At 38.9% G+C, this 19,961-nt stretch overlaps 1 protein-coding gene and 1 long non-coding RNA gene across 2 annotated transcripts; both read left to right on the top strand.

The window, feature by feature from the left end:
• Positions 1-412: 412 nt before the first annotated feature.
• Positions 413-6,220, top strand: LOC308611717 (RAD52 motif-containing protein 1-like; the record flags this gene model as incomplete). Its single annotated transcript, XM_081260394.1, has 6 exons — positions 413-433; positions 1,214-1,336; positions 1,713-1,893; positions 2,852-2,938; positions 4,589-4,674; positions 6,119-6,220. 6 exons carry the CDS (start codon positions 413-415, stop codon positions 6,218-6,220), a joined length of 600 nt encoding a protein of 199 aa, XP_081116520.1.
• Positions 6,221-14,877: 8,657 nt separating this feature from the next.
• Positions 14,878-18,444, top strand: LOC308611714. The gene is made up of 3 exons (XR_014015017.1): positions 14,878-14,921; positions 15,467-15,537; positions 17,957-18,444. It is a non-coding gene; the product is annotated as an uncharacterized lncRNA (long non-coding RNA).
• The last annotated feature ends 1,517 nt before the right edge of the window (positions 18,445-19,961 follow it).

The following is a 19,961-nucleotide window of genomic DNA, read 5'->3' as shown; positions in this document are numbered from 1 at the left end:
GGCATGTATACATAATTCTTATCATTTTCCCCCTGTATTTTTATAAATACAGAAAAGTGAATAACATCTTAAAATAAAATGAAGGAAAGGCCTAATGTATCTGAGTTTTTCTCAGTAGCACGAAGGGAAATGTTTGCCAGCAAGAACTGTGGCAAAGTTATCCCAGATGTCAACTGTCTCTACTACCAGGGGCTCAGAGCCCTTCTGAAGCTTCCTAATTGTCCAGGACAGCTCCATTATGACTCACCGTACAGGGCCTAGCCTCTCATGCGACACTCAACATTTAAAAATTAGTCTTCATTTCTCCTTCCCAGCAGGCAGCTTCAGTTGGAGAAAGTAATTTCATTTTCTTATGTACTCGTTCATTCACTCAGTCAACAGACCATCACTCCTCTATTATATGCCAAGATCTATGCTTGCTTCTGGTAACAAGGTAAGAATAATATATGGTTCCTTCAAGCACTTAAGGAGCTCATAAACTAGTGACAGAGGAAGATGCACAAACCAATCAATAAAGAATTAACAATGCTTTGACTTTATTTGTATTATTTGAATTTTTATGAGTATATTTATATACTACACCCTGTTCAAAGTGGAAAGAGATATTTAAGAAAGAACTAGTGATGTAAAAAATCCACAGTAATATGTAAGTTATTTAGAGAGTTAAGACTGGAAATATTTGCACTCTCCAAGAAGCTTGTTCATGCAGATGAACCCCTACTTCTTTTGGTTGCTTTATTTACATTTATAGAGGTATAGGTATTCCCTCTTCTAACAGGGGTTAGTAACTTGGGGAGGGGGTGCTACAGATTAAGGTCCTGATTCAGTGGCAGGTCCATCTTACCTCCTCTTCAGGTCATATTCTCAAGCAGGAGCTACAGGATGAGACAAGTAAAACAGTTCACTTCCTTTGCTTACCCCCAGCCCCATGATAGGCTTCTGCTGGGCTTCCTTGGTTGTTTTCATCATCACTTTCACCACCAGAGGTCAGGGAACCTTCCGGTTAATCAGGGGCCCTGGAAATGATGCAGAAAAGTAGTGACTTAAAAATAATAAATAACATTTATTTAGGGCTGACTGTGAGCTCATTGCTTAAAATGTCCTACTTAATCTTCACAACCACTCTAGGAAATTGGTATTGATAAATCTCAGGTATATCCAAAACAAGTCTCTATGTAGGATTGTGATATTTTTAGGACTTTTATGTCTTTAGGTTCGTCTTGGCACCAGACATAAGGCAGTTCAACATAATACGCTGGCCCTAAACAGCTCCAGATGCCAAGAATTGGCAAATCACTACTTTGGTTTCAATGGGTGGTCAAGAAGGATCATCAAGGTGAACTCTGTAGATTTTCTTTGACTAACCAGACTCCTTTCAACATTGAACTCCTAGACTTTAGAGAGAAGAATAGAACAGGGCTATGGGGAGGAGATGTGAGAGCCTTCCACATGGAAGTATGTGAGCATTGGCCTGCCACCTAGAATTAGTGATAATCTCAATGACTTGGATGGCGGTGTCCATAATTTTCGCCAGTATTTGTATGGTATATGATAAAAAATAGTTGTCCATATCTAGTCATTCATTTGCAAGTCCCAACTTGATTTTGAAGCTATTGCATACCTAAACTATTACCTGGGATTGCTGGAGTTTTGTTTTTATTTCTAACAACAGGATATTTTGAAGTCTAGCCTTTAATTCATAATCCTAAGAGCTTCAGGATCTTTCTAACCTTGAAGAAAGGGAAAATGAAGCTATTGTGACACCAATTCAGAAGCAAAGCCTGAAGTTCTTCTGTGCTTTAGAGGTGGTGTTGCCCTCCCATGAGTGCAGGAGTCCCGGAGTTGTCATGGCTGAGGAACCTTTGCATAAGTTGGAGGAAGGTCTGTTTTCCAGTATGTTTGTGTGTGGGGAGGTGAGGGAGTGGGATTTCTCTTTTTTTCCTTTCTTTCTGAAACTCACCTTTTCAGACACATCATCACTTTTCTAAGCCAGTAATGCCCTGGGCAGATTTTTTCTGCCTGACAATATAGGTTTTTATCTTAGGCAATACCTGACAGCACCTTAAACTTTAGAATTTTAGAACTGACCGCCTGCCAAGAAGCTTAGGAGGAAGGAAAATGAGTGAGTTTTTGTTGTTGTTGTTGTTAATAATTTGTTATGTGCTAAAATATTCCTTCAAATACAGATGTCTTCTGGCCTTCAGTTATCCCAAGAAAATCATTGTCTAAAGATTGAAATAAACTCTTGTGTAAATATTCAGTCCTTTGCCTCCTATAGAAGGGCCTGAGCAGAAAAAGTTAATGTAGATCCCTAGAAAGGGGATTCCCATTGGTACTGAGTTTTTTCCTAGAATCCATGGCACTTGGGCTTAGGGTTTTAACTCAGAGGCAGAGCTGTTAGCGAATGGAGTGGAGGAGGCTCCACCATCCACCTGAGTGGGTGATGGTTGAGGAGAGGCCAGATCATCTACACTACCACCAAATCTATCTCACTGTATGAATCCAGCCCTTTACTCACAGGAGAGCAGGGTCTGTAGCAGTGCAGCCTCAGCTTGTCCATTTGAAATCTGTGAGTAGTATGAGATTTGTGCACGTTCTTGGTTTGCATTTCCCATTGAGTGTTTTAGGAACTTCCAGAATAGATCTGAGCAGTAAAATTGTGCCATGCCAGGGTATACCTACAACAGAGACATTCACCCGTACCCCAGTGTTGTGCCTGCCCTTAATCACTAAGATAATGATCTAAGAATCACAGATGCATTTTTAGTTTTACACACATAACCTAGAAATCAGTTATGCAGACAGGCATTTTAAACTCATCTGTTTTGGTTGGATTTCGGGTCATTATCATTCCTTATGGAAAGGAAGGTAACCCAGAAGCTTGCTATTCAGAAGGCTATGACAGACGCATTCCAGAAACTGCTGATTGTGGCCTTAGGTAAGACCTTTTTGATTGTCCTTGAAGTACTTCAGTTTCAGTGAGCAAATGAAGTTACTTGAAAAGTTAATTGGATGAAAATAATGGTTGTCTAAAACATTACATATTCTTTCGCTCACCAGATGCTTTCACAGCAGCAGTCTTAAATGTGTTCTCTGTGGCATTTATGAGAAAAATGACAGCAAATATTATTGTCCCCAGTGTTTAGATGTAGAGTGACTTGCCTCAGTTCATACAGAAAGTGTTTGATCCAGTTCTTCCCCAATTGCTTGCTTCTCTTACAGAATAGTGCAGTGATTATAAGCCTTGGACACCTGTGTTTGAGTCCTAACTTTGTCTCTTAGATTTTGTTGTTGTTGTTGTTGTTGCAATTTTAGGTTTTTCTAGCCAGAGACATTTGAAGGTATTTAATATCTCTAAGCTGTAATTTCTTTATCTGCAAATAGGACTAGTAATACAGCTTATCACCTCATGGAGGATATTGTAAGAGTAAATGAGATGATGAATGTAAAAAGCTTAGAACTATGCCTGAAACATAGTAAGCAGAGAAAATATACTGACTATTATTATTATCGTTGTTTTCTTGTTGAAGAGTTTATTAGATTATGTTTTTGAAATCAGTTTAATTTCAGTTTTCATTTCTGATATATTGGGTAAATATGATTCTTATATAATAATTGGCTACGTTTTTGTGGGCCTTGAAAGTGGTCATGCTATTGAATAGTGTTGATTGTGTTCCCTATCGAGTTATACAGCGGTGAGAATGTCACAGCCTGTGCCCAAAGGAAACTTCATGATGAGTAGATTCCCGGAACAGAATTGCTCCCCTGCTTCACAGCCCTTCAGGCTTAGAGAAAATCCGAGCTAAGTTGTCAGAGACCTTATTTGCTTGTAAGAGTTGACCCTGGATTGGTCTTGGCCTTCCAGCCTGGGCAGTCCTTCCAGTGAAGTTTGACTTCCCTGGTCATCAGGCAGAATCTCCATCAGCTGTCAACTCTGGGTAACAACCTTTAAGAACCAAACTAAATGTCTGGGTTGTTTGTTCCTAATAATGCCAAGGTATTCCTTATATGTACTCCAAACTCCGTAGACAAAAAGCCTGGTGGCTCTAGCTTGCCTTGAGGAAAGCTGTATTGTCCAAAAGGTACATGGGCCAGTTTCTGCCAGTAGAGTGTTCAAATGCTGTCTCTCTCTGTCTCTGTCTCCAAAGCTTTGTTCACTGTATCTGGTAGAAGTTTGGTCCCAAGGAGTAGGCCCTTGCCTTGCTTCTAATATGAAGTATCTATTATAGTCCAGTGGTATCTCTCCAGGTTTGAACTCATTTTGACCCCCACCTAATGCCTTCCTATTTCATTGTATTGTGATTGAACATTTTTGTTTCCACAGCTTTTAATTTCTATGTCATTATTCCTTAGTTCTTATTTCTAAGATCATAAAGGTTTTTGAACCAAAGTTGATACTTCTTATATATTTTTTCACAAATAATTATGATAAAAACTGGAGTGTCAGATGAGGGAACTTCTAGGAAAATGCTCTTATTTTCTGCTTTTAGAAATCAAAAGAATGTCTAATTATTGGGTGCTACCATTGTATACAGGAAGTTTTAGAACAAGAAAACTTCTGAATTGATCCTTGTTAACTTTATTTCAGAAAGTGGTAAAATAGCTGTGGCCTATAGACCCTGTGAAGAGGTCACAGATGCTAGAACTGAAGAGGAACTACAGGATTTAATTCAAGTATATGGAGATACAAACTCAACACAGCCAGTGTAGCCATAATTCAAAACAAGCAGCAGGATTTGGAAGACTTTGGCATGTCTACTCAGCTCTGTCTTCCTTAGGAAAATGTGAAACTCTGAAACTGCTTTTGAGGCAGGGAATTTCTAGGACTTTTCCAAGTCCCGAGCCTTGCCTCTGGCCCGTTATTTGAAGTTTGGAGAGCAGGATTGAGGGCCATCAGTGTACGTCTACAGTTGTGGACACAGGAGAAGACACAGGCCTTTTAGAACTCCCCTCAAATAGAATTGCAGGGATTTGGGAACAAAGTAACTATGGCCTTAAGTGTGATTATGCTACAGTGTTTTAAAACTATTCATGCCTTTCAAGTAAGGTATATTACCCAGATCTCAGCATATATCTTGTGTTAAATATTTTGCTGAAGAACCTTTCTGTAAACCAGTTATATGGATGCCTCAAATTAGGGATTAAGTTGTCAACTTAATTTCTAAAAGAAAACATTAATGTACTGTATATAGGATTTTTATTTAAAAGGAGCAAAAAAATGTGTTTCATGTCATTGAGAGCTTATTTTGGGGCTAGTTTTCTGATTATTTAACTCACCCCAACGTTGCAAAATTTGTTTTGAAGGGAAGAAAGTAGAGAAAGGAAAGGTGGTTATGTTCTGAAAAATGTAAAAATTTTGAAAGTTTTTCCTGTACGAAATAATTATTTTAATTCAATTTAAATCAGTCAAGGAAACTTCAAACGTATCCATGTTTTGGACTTTAAGAAGTCTAGCTTCCTGTGAAATGTGAGAGGAAAGGACTCCGTATTGATAGTAAAGATTTCGGAAACCTGATTATAACAACAGATCCATTCCTAAATGAGGCCAATCTTGGAATCAGTTCCATTGAGAAACCATTATGTGCTAGGCACTGGAAATAAGATGAAGCTCCTTCTCTCTTGGAGTTTAGGTGTTACAGGTGTACCAGACAATTAAAAAGGACTAAAATTAAATAGAATATGAAAAGGACTGTGAAGAAAGTAAACTGGGTGCTAGTTATAGTATTTGAAGAAAATTACTTAACATGCTGACTTTAACATTCTAAGTGTCTTCTCCATGTCTGCACACAGGGTAGACCTCTGAAAAGTGACACAGTAGCTTTTTCTAGATTAATGGCTCTGTTGAGACAACGTGGGATGGGGGAAGTCTTCCCATGCTAATATAAAGGGCCATTCACTTGGTTTTAGACACTCTTTCCCAGGATGAATTGCTCACCTGCCCCAAACCCCTCCTATAGATGTTCTGGAGTCATCACTGATTCAGTGGTAACCTCTGATAACAGAGTGGTGAATTGATAATGAGACGTGAATACTGAGAGTTTGGAGGAAATGGCAACATTTTAGAATAATTGTAAGGTGTGTTCCCCTCCCGCCACCCTGACTGGTGCTCACTTTGCAGGTCAGCTACTTTTCTTGTCAGCCCTGTAGCCAAAGGGAGGAAGAATGTCTCTCAGACTTCAGCTTTGAGGAGGAAGAGTTCAGATTGCCAGAACTGGACTAGCACTTTTGAATTTCCCAGAATGCACATCCTGTGGTTTCCTCGGGAAGCTCTGCATCCTTCCCAACTCCCCTCCACCCCTGGGCTGCTGGAGGTTGTGGCCACTGGGGTCTGCAGCCCAAATCCCGCCTCATTGTTTGGGCCCTGGGAGGGCAGGGCGGGGTTGGGAAGGGAGCCCGGAAGGAGGTAATTGTCACCTTTGCAAGGGGAAGGGTGGCTTGTGCCCTGGGGACTCTGGGAAAAAGGCTCACTCTGGTGGTGTGCATTGGATCTCCGCAGGAGCCTAATAAAGGTGGAGTAACTACAGATGTCATAAATAACGGGTGGGACATTAGGTGGGGGAGGGACACGCGGTTGCTAACGGTTGCTAACGGTGAGCCCTCGCGTTGCAGCGCTGGCATAACGGTTCAGTTCGGCTCTGAAGGACGATGTGGCTCTGGCTCCTCACTGGCCTGGGTCACTGTGCCTGGGAGCGGCCGTATGTTATGTCCTGGCTGTGCCTCTGTGTCCCTGCTGCGCCCCACGGCTCCTCCTCACATGGCAACGACTGTGGCTTCTAGTCCAGGCAGTTCAGCCTCTGGAGTGGGCCCTGGGCCCCATCCAGGTGACCCCCTACCCCCCGCGGCTCACCGAGTCTTGGTCTTCATACGCCTGACACAGCCCTCCCAAAATGCCCCATGCCCTTACACCCCTGGCAGAAGGCAGGGGCTTTAATTACTTGACGTCCTCGTCTCCAGTCCAGATGTTGGCCCCACCTCATCAGGAGTTGACTGAGACTGAGGCTCCATACCCGGACATGGGTTCCGTTGGAGAGCTCCCTACAGGGCCAGATCAGTTTGCTGTTCCACATCAGTATCTGAATAACGAGCAAATCCAACATCAAAAGCTCCCAGAGGCGGTTCCAGTGCTAGAGTGGGATCAGAATCAGCCCTTGGTTCTGCCTCCTCGATACAAAAGTAAGACTAAACACATAGGTCTAGATCAGGCTGAAGGTCACTAATCATTTGAAATACTTGTTCCACCTCTAGGTAGTAAGAGCTCAAAACCAATGAGCTTTATTGTTTCACCCCCAAACCTGAAGAAAGATCTAGTTCAGCATCGACAGCTTGCCAAAGTTGTTGTTGGAACTATAGGCCAATTTGAAAAAAAACACACAGGATCTAGAATAACAGTTGCAGGGTGATTATTTACATCCCAGTATGGATGCCTTTTATCCTGAGGAGAGCATACCTAGGGATTTTCTGGGGAGCCCAGATGAACCTCCAGAGTCCCCTGAGGAAGCTGAAATGTCTGCATCCCAGCAGGAGGCCCAAACTCGTCATCCAGAGCTCACTGAGGAGGCTGAATCTTTACCTCATCAAGAGGCCCCTGCTCAGCATCCACAGACCCCTGAGGACGTTGAATCTTTTTCACCCCAGGCAGAGGCCCAGGCTCAGCATGCAGAGCCCACTGAAGAGGTAGAACCACCTCCACTTCCGCAGGGGGCTCCATCCCAGCCTTCAGAGGCCCCTGAGGAACTAGAAACTTCAAGTCCTCAGGAGGCCCTCGCCCGGCCTTTGGAGACACTTAAGGAGGTTGTAGTTTGACCATGTGTTCATCATGGGGTAAATGAAGCTCAGCAGTCAAACTTGTACAATGTCACTGTTAAATCTCTGGCTCTGGCACTTCCCATAAATCCACAGGTCACTAAAGAGGTTGAACCTTCTCCAGTCCAGCAGAAGACCCCATCTCGGCCTCCAGAGCTCCTTACGGAAGTTGTAGCTCAGTCTCCATTGTATCCCGAGGTGACAGATCCAGCACAGAGCAGGACCATGCTGAGCACCCAACATCAGCCAGTATCAAGAGCAGTGGTTCTCACCCAGGGTGATTGTGCACACAGGTGACATTTGGTAGTGTCTGGAGACAGTTTTGCTTGTCAGAACTGTATATGCTACTGGCATCTAGTGGACAGAGACCAGAGATGCTACTAAACATCCAACAGTGTACAGGAGAGCCTCCCACAGCAAAGAATTATCCAGCCCAAAGTGTCAATAGTGCGGCCTAGCTAGAGAAATAAAGATCACTTAACACAAGTATTTAATGAGCATTTAGTATTTGGTATCTAATGCAGCACATGTATAATCATGAAAGTATAAATCATAATATCTCCCACAGTGAGATTTCTTTAGTGTATGGAGGGAGTAGTGATGTTATGTTTCATCATATATAAATTAGAATTATTGCCAAAGGATAAATGTTCTGAAAGAATATCTATCTTTCTAATTCTTCTGCTCGTGTGTTTTTTTGTAGAAATCTTGGTTGCAATTTACTCCCAGAACTGAGCTTTGGAACGTTTCAGGCCTGGCATGGAATGCAGTTTTTACACAAGTTGTAAGTGAAATAGAAGATGAATACATGTAAACAACTGTGTGTAAAAACAATCATGCAGTTATTGGTTAGCTGGGTGTAAGTAAGCCGAGTATGAATTCTGGAAAGTATGTCTTGAGAGCCATTTATTTTTTTTTTCAAATGAGGAAACTAAGGTACAAAGAGGCCAAGAGACTTGTTTAACTCATATATTTGAAAGGCTCTGCTTTCCATAGTACTGATCTTTGGCACGGTCAATAAAAGGCACCAAACAAAAACACTCAAGATTAGCATTGTCATGGAATCCCACTGATGCCTCTCCAATATGCGAATGGTCCAGGAAGTTCCACTTTTGAATTTCACTTTGATTCCTGCTCATGTGCAAAGTTCCTAACTTCTTAAAATGTATGCAACACAGAGCTGCAGAGAACTAAGTTTAGCAGGGTATGCTTCAGGGAGCAAAAGTGTGGGTGCTTCCCCAACCATTATTAGCTCTTTTAAATGGTAAAGCAGAAAGAATTCCTGAACACCCACCACAGGGCTCTCCCCAGCCTCCCAGAACATTATTTTTCAAAAAAGCATATATTGCTGAAGTGAATTATCTGTGGCCAGTAGGAACCTTTGAGGTATGGAAAAAGATGTTGTTTGTGTTCAGCTGTAGTGTGAAAAATATAAAGAAAATACTTTGCTGTGGCCTAATTCAATATATTTTCTTTGCTGACTACTCTTCAATAAGAAGTGTGGGTTTTACACCCCTTCAACTCAAAACTTCTCTGATTTCTCATGACACAAGGAAATGATAGTGGGTACGTTCAACGGCCTGAAGGCGATTTTAGACTCAAGGTAAAGAGCTCTTCTACACCTGGCTTTGGAAAAGACTCTCTTACCTGTCTTGTGGTTCAGAAATCCAGTTTCACACAGTTCATACATTTTGGGTTAATGAAGGCATTGAGGCTGTGTCTGGAGCTGGATTAACAATTCCTGCAGATGCCTATCTTTAGCGGCCTCCTTCCTTTCCCTTGTTAGTTTGCTGATGCATACCTTGGGGAGAGAGCACCAAGGGTCGGTTTTTCTTTTGTTAGCACACCGGAGAGCAGGCTCGTGAGGACCCTTCACCAGGAGGTTTTAGTAGCGTCAGTACAACGTCTTAAACTCACCACCTTTCCTAAACATCCTATAACACTAAGAGTTCCTTATAAGAATTAGAGTTTCACTATAGTTATGTAGGCAACACAGGAAAATACATTGTGGAAATAAATAAATCACAGTTTAAAAATTAATGAATTCATTCCAGAACATTCACTGAGTGCCATGCCCACTGTCTGTCAGCACTGTACTAAGTGCTGGGGATACAAAGACTCATAGGACAGAGACTTTGTCCCCAAGAAGCTTTCATACTGGAAGGAGAAATATGGATGTCGATGGGAAAACATATATGAGAGCCATTCTAGCATCTATGCAGCAGGGTAACAAGGTGAGGGAGGGGGTGATGAAGTAGAAAATGGGTGGTAGGTTAGAAAAGATTTGTAATGGAAGAGGCACCAAGTTGTTCCTTTGGAATTTGTGCTCCTCTTAAATGACAGAAAAAGGTAGTGAAAGAATCAGAACTACCTGGTGTTGTAAATAAATTAGTACTGTACTCCGAAAACTCATTCACAGTTACTTTCAAAAGATTGTCACAGTATAGTAAGTCTTTGTTTTGGACTAAGTCTTTCTAATAGACAAAGCTAATTTGCTTCAGGAAACATTTGCCATGGTGAGATCTAAACTTTATTGCATCTCTTACCAAAGGCAAGCCACCAAGGGAAGATGCCACCCTGGAGTTAAATCATTTTACTACCTATAATGACATATTACTGGGGTGTTTATAAGTTGCCTGCATTAAATAAGTTTGGAAAAGGGCCCCAGCTGAGGTGGATTTATCATGAATTCAGTGAACCTTAGGCTTCAGGGCTCCTCACTTGCATAGGTCCCTTCCAAGGTCTTGAGAGGGGTCCTAGCGATTTTTGTATTCATAACTTTGCATGTTTTTATTAGATAGGATTTCCCAAAGTAGATGAGGTTCAGGCCCCACAAAACCTTGATTCACATCCAGGTGTCAGGTAATTATAAGTCAGTAGGTTTCTTGAATGAAGCCTCTGTGTTATTGAGAAATATCAGGTGAAGTAGTTAGCAGTGTGGTAGTCTATTTTAAATCCGAAATCTACCTCAAAGATGAGCCAAGAGCTTATTAATTAATAAAGTACCACTTTTTGAATGGTGGTAGTAATCATATCTCTTTCAGATAAAATCAGGAATGAAATATACTATGGAAAACCGGCAGTGGTTGATAATCCTAAATGTTAAGTATGCTTTTTTTTTTCTGACTGTAAAGTGTTTCCCCTTCATTCACCTATGCAGGTCCAGACTGATGGCTTATTTTTAAAAATTCCTTTAGTCACTTCATTGGATCTAACAATACAAGCTCCATGATTTTAGAAACTGAAGGACTCTACAATGTAGAAAGGCTATATAACTTAACCAGACAGAGCACATTCACATGCTGGCTTGTCCGTGGTATATCAATATTGTACCAAGAACATAAGCACGAAGAGAGAATAAGAGGAAAATCAAAGCCTTATCCCTATTGAATTATTTACCCCATTGTTGAGAATATCAGTGTGGGAGGTGTGGCCACACTATGAAGGCAAATTGAGCTGCAGTCACAGAGCCGCCCTAATGCTCCCCCAGTCAGCTAGCATTGGTTTCCTTTACATAGCTATGTACACACAAAAGCTTACACACTTGAGGGTGTTGTCCTCCCTTTTTGCTATGTACTAGAATCCTGGCAGCTTCTCAGATTTAGAAAGGCATAAACACTAAAAGCAAAAATAACTTGGGTCTGCCCTTTGGGGTGATTCAGGGTGGCTGTTTCATTTGTAATAGTTCAAAATTTTGAGATTGTCACACCTAGCAACTACTATACTTTTCTTCTCCCAACTGCATCTTATTCTTCCCACCTGTAGTATTTTCTCCCATTCCATATGTTTATTCACTTTCTTGATAGTGTCCTTTGAAGCACAAACTTTTTAGTTTTTATAAAATCCAATTCATCTATTTTTCCTTTGGTTGTTTGTGCTTCTGGTATCATATCTAAGAAACTGTTGTCTAAAGCAAGGTCATAAAGATTTACTCCTGTGTTTTCTTCTAAGAGTTTTATAGCCTTAGCTCTTACATTTGGATATTTGATCCATTTGGAGTTAATTTTCATATACGGTGTGAAGTGTAGGAGTTCAGCTTCATTATTTTGTGTGTGGATGTACAGTTATCCCAGCATCATTTGAAAAGACTGTTCTTTCCACATTGAATTGTTTTGGCACCCTTGTTGAAAATCAATAGACCATAAATATGAGGGTTTATTTCTACATTGTCATTTCTGTTCCATTGATTTCCATGTCTGTTCTTATTCCAGTACCACACTGTGATTGCAGTAGCTTTGAACTGAGTTTTGAAACCAGGATGTGTGAGTCCTCCCACTTTGTTCTTTACCAGTATTGTTTTGGTTATTCTGTTTCCTTGAATTGCCATATGAATTTTAGAAACAGCTCGGCAATTTCTGGAAAGAAGTCAGCTGGGATTCTGATAGGAATTGCAATGGAACCATAGGTCGATTTGGGAAGTAGTGAAATTTTAATAAGATTATCTTCCAGTCCATGAATCCAGCATGTCTTTATATTTATTTAGATCTTCTTCAATTTCTTTCAACAGTTTTGTACTTTTCAGTGTGAATCTTGCACTTACTTGGTAAAATATTCCCCTAAGTATTATATTTGTTTTGATGCTGTTATACATGGAATTGTTTTCTAAATTCTATTTTTCGATTACTCATTGCTGGTGTGTAGAAATAATATTGATCTTATATCCTACAACCTTGCTGAACTCATATATTAATGCTAACAGTTATTTTCCTAGATGCCCAGGAATATGTCTTATGGTCTTCCAGTTTCCCAGGAATACATTGGAACATTTCAAAGTCTCTGTGGACATCTCATTCCTCAGCTTTTCTTTTAAAGCTTTGCGGTTGGGTTGTTTTTTGCCCCAAACTGTTATCCATTGCCTCATGCCACCGCCATGTTAAAATATTTGCTTGAAAATGTTTTCCAGAAATGCCACCTGAGCAGAGGCTTTTCTCACTAGACAGCCCTCAGTCAGGTCAAAGGCAAGACTTTCAAGTGTGAGGTCTTCCAGGGGACCACCAGACATGTAAAACAATGACAGTTCTTTGGGAATGAGGCTTTGAAGGACCTCCCAGTCTATGCTGCTCATTCTGGTACCAGGGATGTGGGCTGTTTTTCAACGCTACCACTGGCATGGAGACCAAAGGTCAAGGGCAAGTTAAAGCAACACAGATCTCATTGTTCTTACAGAAATTAATTTGTTTTCCTTGAATAAATAGCTCCCCCATTGACTGCCAGCATGTTGGTTAAATTTCCAGAGTTCAGAAGAAGTTGATTCTGACCATTTTTGCCAGTTTTGTTGTTGTTGTTATTGTTGCTTCTGTGCAGGGATGAATTTTCAGATATCCTTCCTCCATCATTTTTCCTGATTTTCCTGCAATTTTTTAAAAAAAATCTATAAAGTCTCAATGGCCATAGGCTAATTAAATATTTATCACGAGAGATGATTAAGGAAAAAATAAATAAAAAGAGAAATAAAGAAAGAAAGAAAGAAAATATAATTCACATAGAGGCTTTCCCAGATGGGTAGATGAAGTTTGAAAAGGTATTTCTATATTTAGTGCTGTCAAAATTAAGGTTAGGTGCTTCCCTGGTGGGGCAGTGGTTGAGAATCTGCCTGCCAATGCAGGGGACACGGGTTCGAGCCCTGGTCTGGGAAGATCCCACATGCCGCGGAGCAACTAGCCCCGTGAGCCACAATTACTGAGCCTGCGCGTTTGGAGCCTGTGCTCCGCAACAAGAAAGGCAGCGATAGTCAGAGGCCTGCGCACCGCGATGAGGAGGGGCCCCCACTTGCCGCAACTAGAGAAAGCCCTCGCACAGAAACGAAGAGTCAACACAGCCATAAATAAATAAATAAATAATTTTTTTAAAAAAATTAACAGATGTTTTAAACCCCTCCCCCTTTTTTTCATTCAGGTTAAACACAGGCTTTAGAGTCAGAACTGAGTTCAAATTCCAGCTCTGCTTCTTACGAGCTTGATGACTTAAGACAAGTTATGTAACTTCTCTGTGCCACAGTTTCCTCATTTGTACAATTCTGTAATATATATGTCACATAAGGTTACTGTGAAGATGAAATGTTAAATGCTGATCACATATGCATGGCAACTCAAAAGATATTAGTTTTGATAATTATCTTTATAATATTCTGCAAATGTACACTAATAATTCTTGAGTAGAGTTAACCTAAAGTCAGATATTCTTTTCTTTCTTCCTGTTTCTTTTCAGGTTTTTCCCCCTTATTTGTTTTAAAGAACTAAGGGGGAAAAAAATAAAGAAAGAAAGAACTATGAAGAAAATCTCTTCCAAAATTTTGGAATAAAATTTTGTTCCCCAAAATTAATTTGTTTATTTTATTGATATATAAACAAAATGTTATTTATTTATTCAGCAAACATTTATTAAATGCCTAGTAAATATTAGGCACTATGTCAGGCACAGGAATAATAATGACAATAAAGTGTGGTCCCTGCTCTCAAGTTGCTGACAATCTAGGAGAGTGACAAGTAAACAGTTGATTACGTACACAGTAACAAAGGCTATGGCACAAGAATACACACGGGACTATGTGATGGGAGTATGGCTTTCACCAGTTCCTCTTGGATTTATCTCTTCTTTGGCTCCAGAACCAAGGAATTAGCCTTATTTTTGTCTTTAGCTGGGTAGTTTAAATCATGAATTTTTTCAAAATTTGTAGAGATGAAAGAAAAACACCTTGAATTATGGAGGACACTAGAAATAGTACTTTTTTACAGAGCAAGGGCTTCCTACCAGCATAGTCACTTCGAGGGTTTTTAACGTGAAAAGTACTCTGGCATATTTTTTCTTTGCTAGCCACTTTTTTTTCTATTTTATTGTTTGTTTGTTTGTTTCTCTTCTCCACTTTATCATCTAGAGACCTGGGTAGCTCCCAGTGAAAGAGTGTTTTACAGATTCTAAGGGTGATTTGTAGGTAAAGACAGAAAATGATTTTTTTAACCTTCAAGTTCCATACCAAAAAAATGACTATAAACTTTCATGGAAGTAATTGAAAATGCAGATAATTTTAATTCCATTCCATTTTTCAGAATTCTCAATCGTAATCCTTTGCCGACAGTTGAAGATTCTTGTCTTTTTAAAGTGCCAGCATTAAAATATTTGTAAGTATTGTAACAGTTTCATGGCTCATGAGATAATTTCTGCTCCTTTTTACTTTCGTCAAAAATTGAGTACTTTGGCTAAACAGTCATATTTTGGATTTTAACTGGGTTATTGAAAATAAGAGTTACTGGCAAAGAAAAGGATTAAGAAAGAATATATATGGGTAAGAGAGCCAGCAGAGGATGAGAACAGTGTCGAAGAACACATATAGATAGGGAACATGAAGATGCATATAGGAATAGTATTTATCCAAGAAAGCAAAAAGGAATAAGGGGTACATTATTCTTTTTAAAAAGAGTGATCAAAAGAGGTAGATGCAATTGAAAATGAGAAGTGAGGATAATAGAAAATGATTGTACTGTTCAGCACCAAGGTCATTAATTTGATGATGCAAATTTAAATTTCTTCCAAAAGAGCTCTTTGGAATTATCATCTATGGCAAGTAAGAAGCCAAAGTGGAAGTAATCACATGTTAAGTATCTTTTTCAGTTTAGAAATTTTGTCTTTGGGTTTTATATCATGCATGTTTGGGCTTCTCCTTCAGAGACATGGGAACAGCACAAGTGTCACAGCAATTGAAAGCATCCTCATGATGACCCTTGAATTGGAAACACTGTAAGTTGATTTTTCTTACATTGATTTTCACTCAAATGTATTTTTAGGTTTGTTTGATTATATTCTTAAGTCAGGTTTATTTATGTATAATTTTCATTTAACAAAATTCACTCTTTTCAAATATACAGTGTGATGTGTTTTGACAAACGTATAGTTCTATAGCCACCACCACATTTGAGGTAAAGAAAACTTCTGCACTCCCAAAAGACCCCTCCTGTCCCTCTGTAGTCAATCCATCCTCCTGTCACTACCAGCCCCTGGCAACCACCAATCTGATTTTTGTCCATATAATGTTGCCTTTTCCAGAATATTTGATAAATGAAATCATGTGGTATGTAGCTTTTTGTTTTTGGCTTCTTTCACTTAGCCAGTCTCTTTGGAGATTCATCTGTTTTGTTGCACCTGTCAGTAGTAGCTCATTCCTTTTGAGCGCTGAGCAGTATTCTAGTTGTGTGGATACACAGTTTGTTTACGCATTCATCGTTTGATGAACATTTGAGTTTCTTCTAGTTTTTTGGCTGTCATGAACAAAGCCTCTGAAAACCCTCACATGTGTGTGTGAACATATGTCTTGTGTGAGCATATGTTTTCATTTCTTTGGGGTAAAATACCTCAGGGTGGGATTGCTTCATCATATGCTAAGTGCCTATTGAACTTTTTAAGAAACTGCTGAACTGTTTTCTAAAGTGCCTGTGCCATGTTGCTTTCCCACAAGCAGTCTATGAGAGTTGCAGATGCTCTACATCTTCACCTGATCCTTATATTTGTTTTTTAAAAAACATTTTAGCCTTTCTAGTAGGTGTGTAGTTGAATCTCGTGGTTTTTGCCACATTGTGCATTTCGGTAATAGCTGATGATGTTGAGTGTCTATTCATGTGCAAATATCTTTTTAAATGAAGTGTCTGTTCAAATCCATTTTTAGTTGGATATTTATATTGAGATTTAAGAGTGCTTTATATAAAAAGCAATGGAAAAAGTCCTTGCTCTCAGATATGTGTTTAGTAAATATCTTCTCCCAGATTGTGACTTACCTTCATTATATTAAAGTGTCTCTGAAAACTAGAAGTGTTAAATTTTTGATGAACTCTAATTTAGCAATTTTTCTTAATTTTTCATATTTATTTAATTTATTTATTTGGTTGTGCTGGGTCTTAGTTGTGGCAGATGGGCCCCTTAGTTGCGGCTCATGGGCTTCTTAGATGTGGCATGCAAACTCATAGTTGAGGCATGCATGTGGGACCTAGTTCCCTGACCAGGGATCGAACCCGGGCCCCCAGCATTGGTAACTCGGTGTCTTAACCACCAGGGGAGTCCCTTAGCAATTTTTCTTAGATGGTTTCTGCTTTTTTTGTGTCTTAATCTAAGAAATCTTTCTCTGAGACCCCACTGTCTAACCCCAAATCACAAAGATTTTCTCCTACGTTTTCTTCCAGATGTTGTATATCTACATTTAGGTCTATGATTCATTTTGAGTTAATTTTCATATATGTTGTGAGGGAAGGGTCAAGCTTTATTTTTTGCAGTTTAAAAAACTATTTCTGTAGGACCCTATTGTGACAGTTTATTACACAACTTACTGCACCTTAAATTGTGCCATCCCCCCTCCAATATGGCAAGCTAATAGAAACTTTCTGTTACGCCAAGGCTAGTTGAGGGGATTGCGTGAGATTAGTATGCGGAAACGGCCCTGCATTTAGCAGTCTGTTCCAACCGTCTTTGTCAGGTCACCTGACAAATGACTGTCTTCACCGTGCCGTCACGCATTGGTCACTGCTCTAGCCTCATCTTCCTCAGCGTCCCACAGCATCTGCCACAATTGCGATCCCTCTCTTGTCAGCTAGATGCCCTCCTCTCTGGATATTAAAAATTATTTCCCTGTGTAACGATGATACTGTTAATACACAGTATTGAAGAAATTAAATTCCTACACAATAATATTACCTAATAAAGTGTTGCTATTCAAATTTCCCCAATTGTCTCTCTTATTAATATCATTTCTTTTAACAGCATTTTGAGGTATAATTGACATGCAATAATCTGTGTTCACACACACACATACATACACACCATGAAGACATCACGGAAATCAAAATGTCCATCACCTCAGAAAGTTTCTTAATGTCTCTTTGTAATTCTTCCTTCCCATCGTTCCTTGCACTTCCCAATTGCCATGCAACCATTGATCTGCTTTCTGTTTGCATTTTCTAGAATTTTATGTAAATGGAATCATACAGTGTATACTTTTTTCTAACTGGCTTCTAACTCAGCATGATTATTTTAATCTTCATCCATATTGTTGTCTATATCAGTAATTCACTTCTGTTTATTGCTGAATAGCATTCCTTTATATGGATGTACCACCATTTATGTATTGACCATTGATGGACATTTGAGTTGTTTCAGTCTTTGTCTATTACAGATAAAGTTGCTATGAATATTTGTGTACAAGTCTTGTATGGATGTATACTTCCATTTCTCCTGGGTAAATGCCTGCCTGTAGAATGGCTGCATCATTGGTAAGTGTATGTTTAAGTTTTTAAGAAATACCTATTTTCCCTAGTGGTTTGATCATTTTACATCTCTACCAGCAGTGTATGAGAGCTGCATTTTCTTCACGTTGCGGCCAACATTTGCTATGCTCAGTATTTTTAAGTTTAGATAGTTTAATAGGTGTGTAGTTGTATCTCACTGTAGCATCCCTAATGATTAATCATGTCAAACATCTTTTCATATGCTTATTTTCCATCTGTATATCTTTGAATCGTTTATGTATATTTTTCTGGAGTTTTGAGAGTTCTTTATATATTCTGGAAATTAGTCCTTTATCCAATATGTAAGTTGCTAAGTATTTTCTCCCATTCTGTGACTCATCTTTTCGTTCTCTCAGGAGTGTCTTTTGCAGGGCAGAAATTCTTAATTTCGATGGTGTCTAATTTATCTAATTTTTTCTTCTATGCATTATGCTTTTGGTGTTGTAGCTAAGAAATCTTGCCGAACTCAAGGTCATAAAATTTTTCACCTGTTTTGTTCTAGACGTTTTATAGTTTTATGTTTTACATTTAGATCTTTGAACCAATTTGAGTTCATTTCTGTATATGGTTTAGATGGAAGTTCTTTTTTTTTTCTTTTTGCACCTGGATATTCAGTTGTTCCAGCATCATTTGTTGAAAAGACTATCATTTCTCCACTGAAATGCCTTTGAACCTGAAAGTCAGTTCTCCACATCTCTGTACTTCAGAACTTTGTATTCTGTTCCTTTGGTCTTTTTGCCTATCTTTACACTACTATCACAATGCCTTGAAGGTGTAGCTTCATAATCCTTGAAATCAGTTACTGTTAGTTCTTCAACTTTGTTCTTTCTCAAAGTTGTTTTAGTTATTCTAAATTTTATTTCCATATGAATTTTAGAATTAGCTTGTCAATGTCTATAGAAAAGCCTACTGGGGTTTTGATGTATAAATCGATTTGGGGAGAACTGATGTCTCAACAATATTGAATCTTCTGATCCATGAATACTTTATATCTCTCCATTTATTTAGGTCTTTCTTAATTTCCCCTGACAATATTTTACAGTTTTCAGTGTGCAAGTCTTTTGTCAGATTTATTCTAAGTATTTTATATATTTGACTCTTTTATAAGTAGCATTTTAAAACTTTGATCTCTGATTGTTTGTTGAGACAAATTCATCTTTTTGTATGTTGATCTTGTACCCTGCAAACTTGATAAACTCATTTATTAGTTGCAGTAGCATTTTCGTAGCTTCTATCAGGTTTTCTACATAATCATGTTATCTGCAAATAAAGATAGTTTTACTTCTTCCTTTCCATTCTGAATATGTCTTTTCTTTTTGTTGCCCTATTGCACTGGCTAGAACCTTCAGTGCAATGTCAAATAGAAGCAATGAGAGCAGATATCCTTGCCTTGTTCCTGATCCTGGTGAGAAAGTACTTTGTCCTTCACCATTAAGTATGATGTTAGGTTTTTTGTAGAAGTCATTTATCAAGTTGAGGAAGTCTCCTTCCATTCCTAGTCTACTGAGGGCTGTTTTTTTTTTCTTTAATCAGGAATGTATGTTAGATGTTTTCATTCTTTTCCTGCATCTATTGCAATGATTATATGCTTTTTCCCTTCTTTTCTTAATTTGTTTATTTATTTTTGGTTGAATTGGGTCTTCATTGTTGTATGTATCCAGTATTCTTAACCTTTTATATAGATCCATATTCCTAATCCGGTGTCCTTTTCCTTCTGCTTAAAAATACTTCTTTTAACATTTCTTATTGTGAAAGTCTACTAGTAATGAATTCTTTCAGCTTCTGTATGTCTGAGATAGTCTTTATTTTGCTTTTGTTTTGACAGATCTGGGTATAAAATTATAGCTTGATAGAATTCAATTCCCTACTTTAAAGATGTTATTCCACTGAGTT

Source organism: Mesoplodon bidens (assembly GCF_964165515.1).
Source record: "Mesoplodon bidens genome assembly, contig: HAP1_SCAFFOLD_297, whole genome shotgun sequence".
NCBI classification, from domain to species: Eukaryota; Metazoa; Chordata; class Mammalia; order Artiodactyla; family Ziphiidae; genus Mesoplodon; species Mesoplodon bidens.
This window is presented reverse-complemented; position numbering and strand designations above follow the sequence as displayed.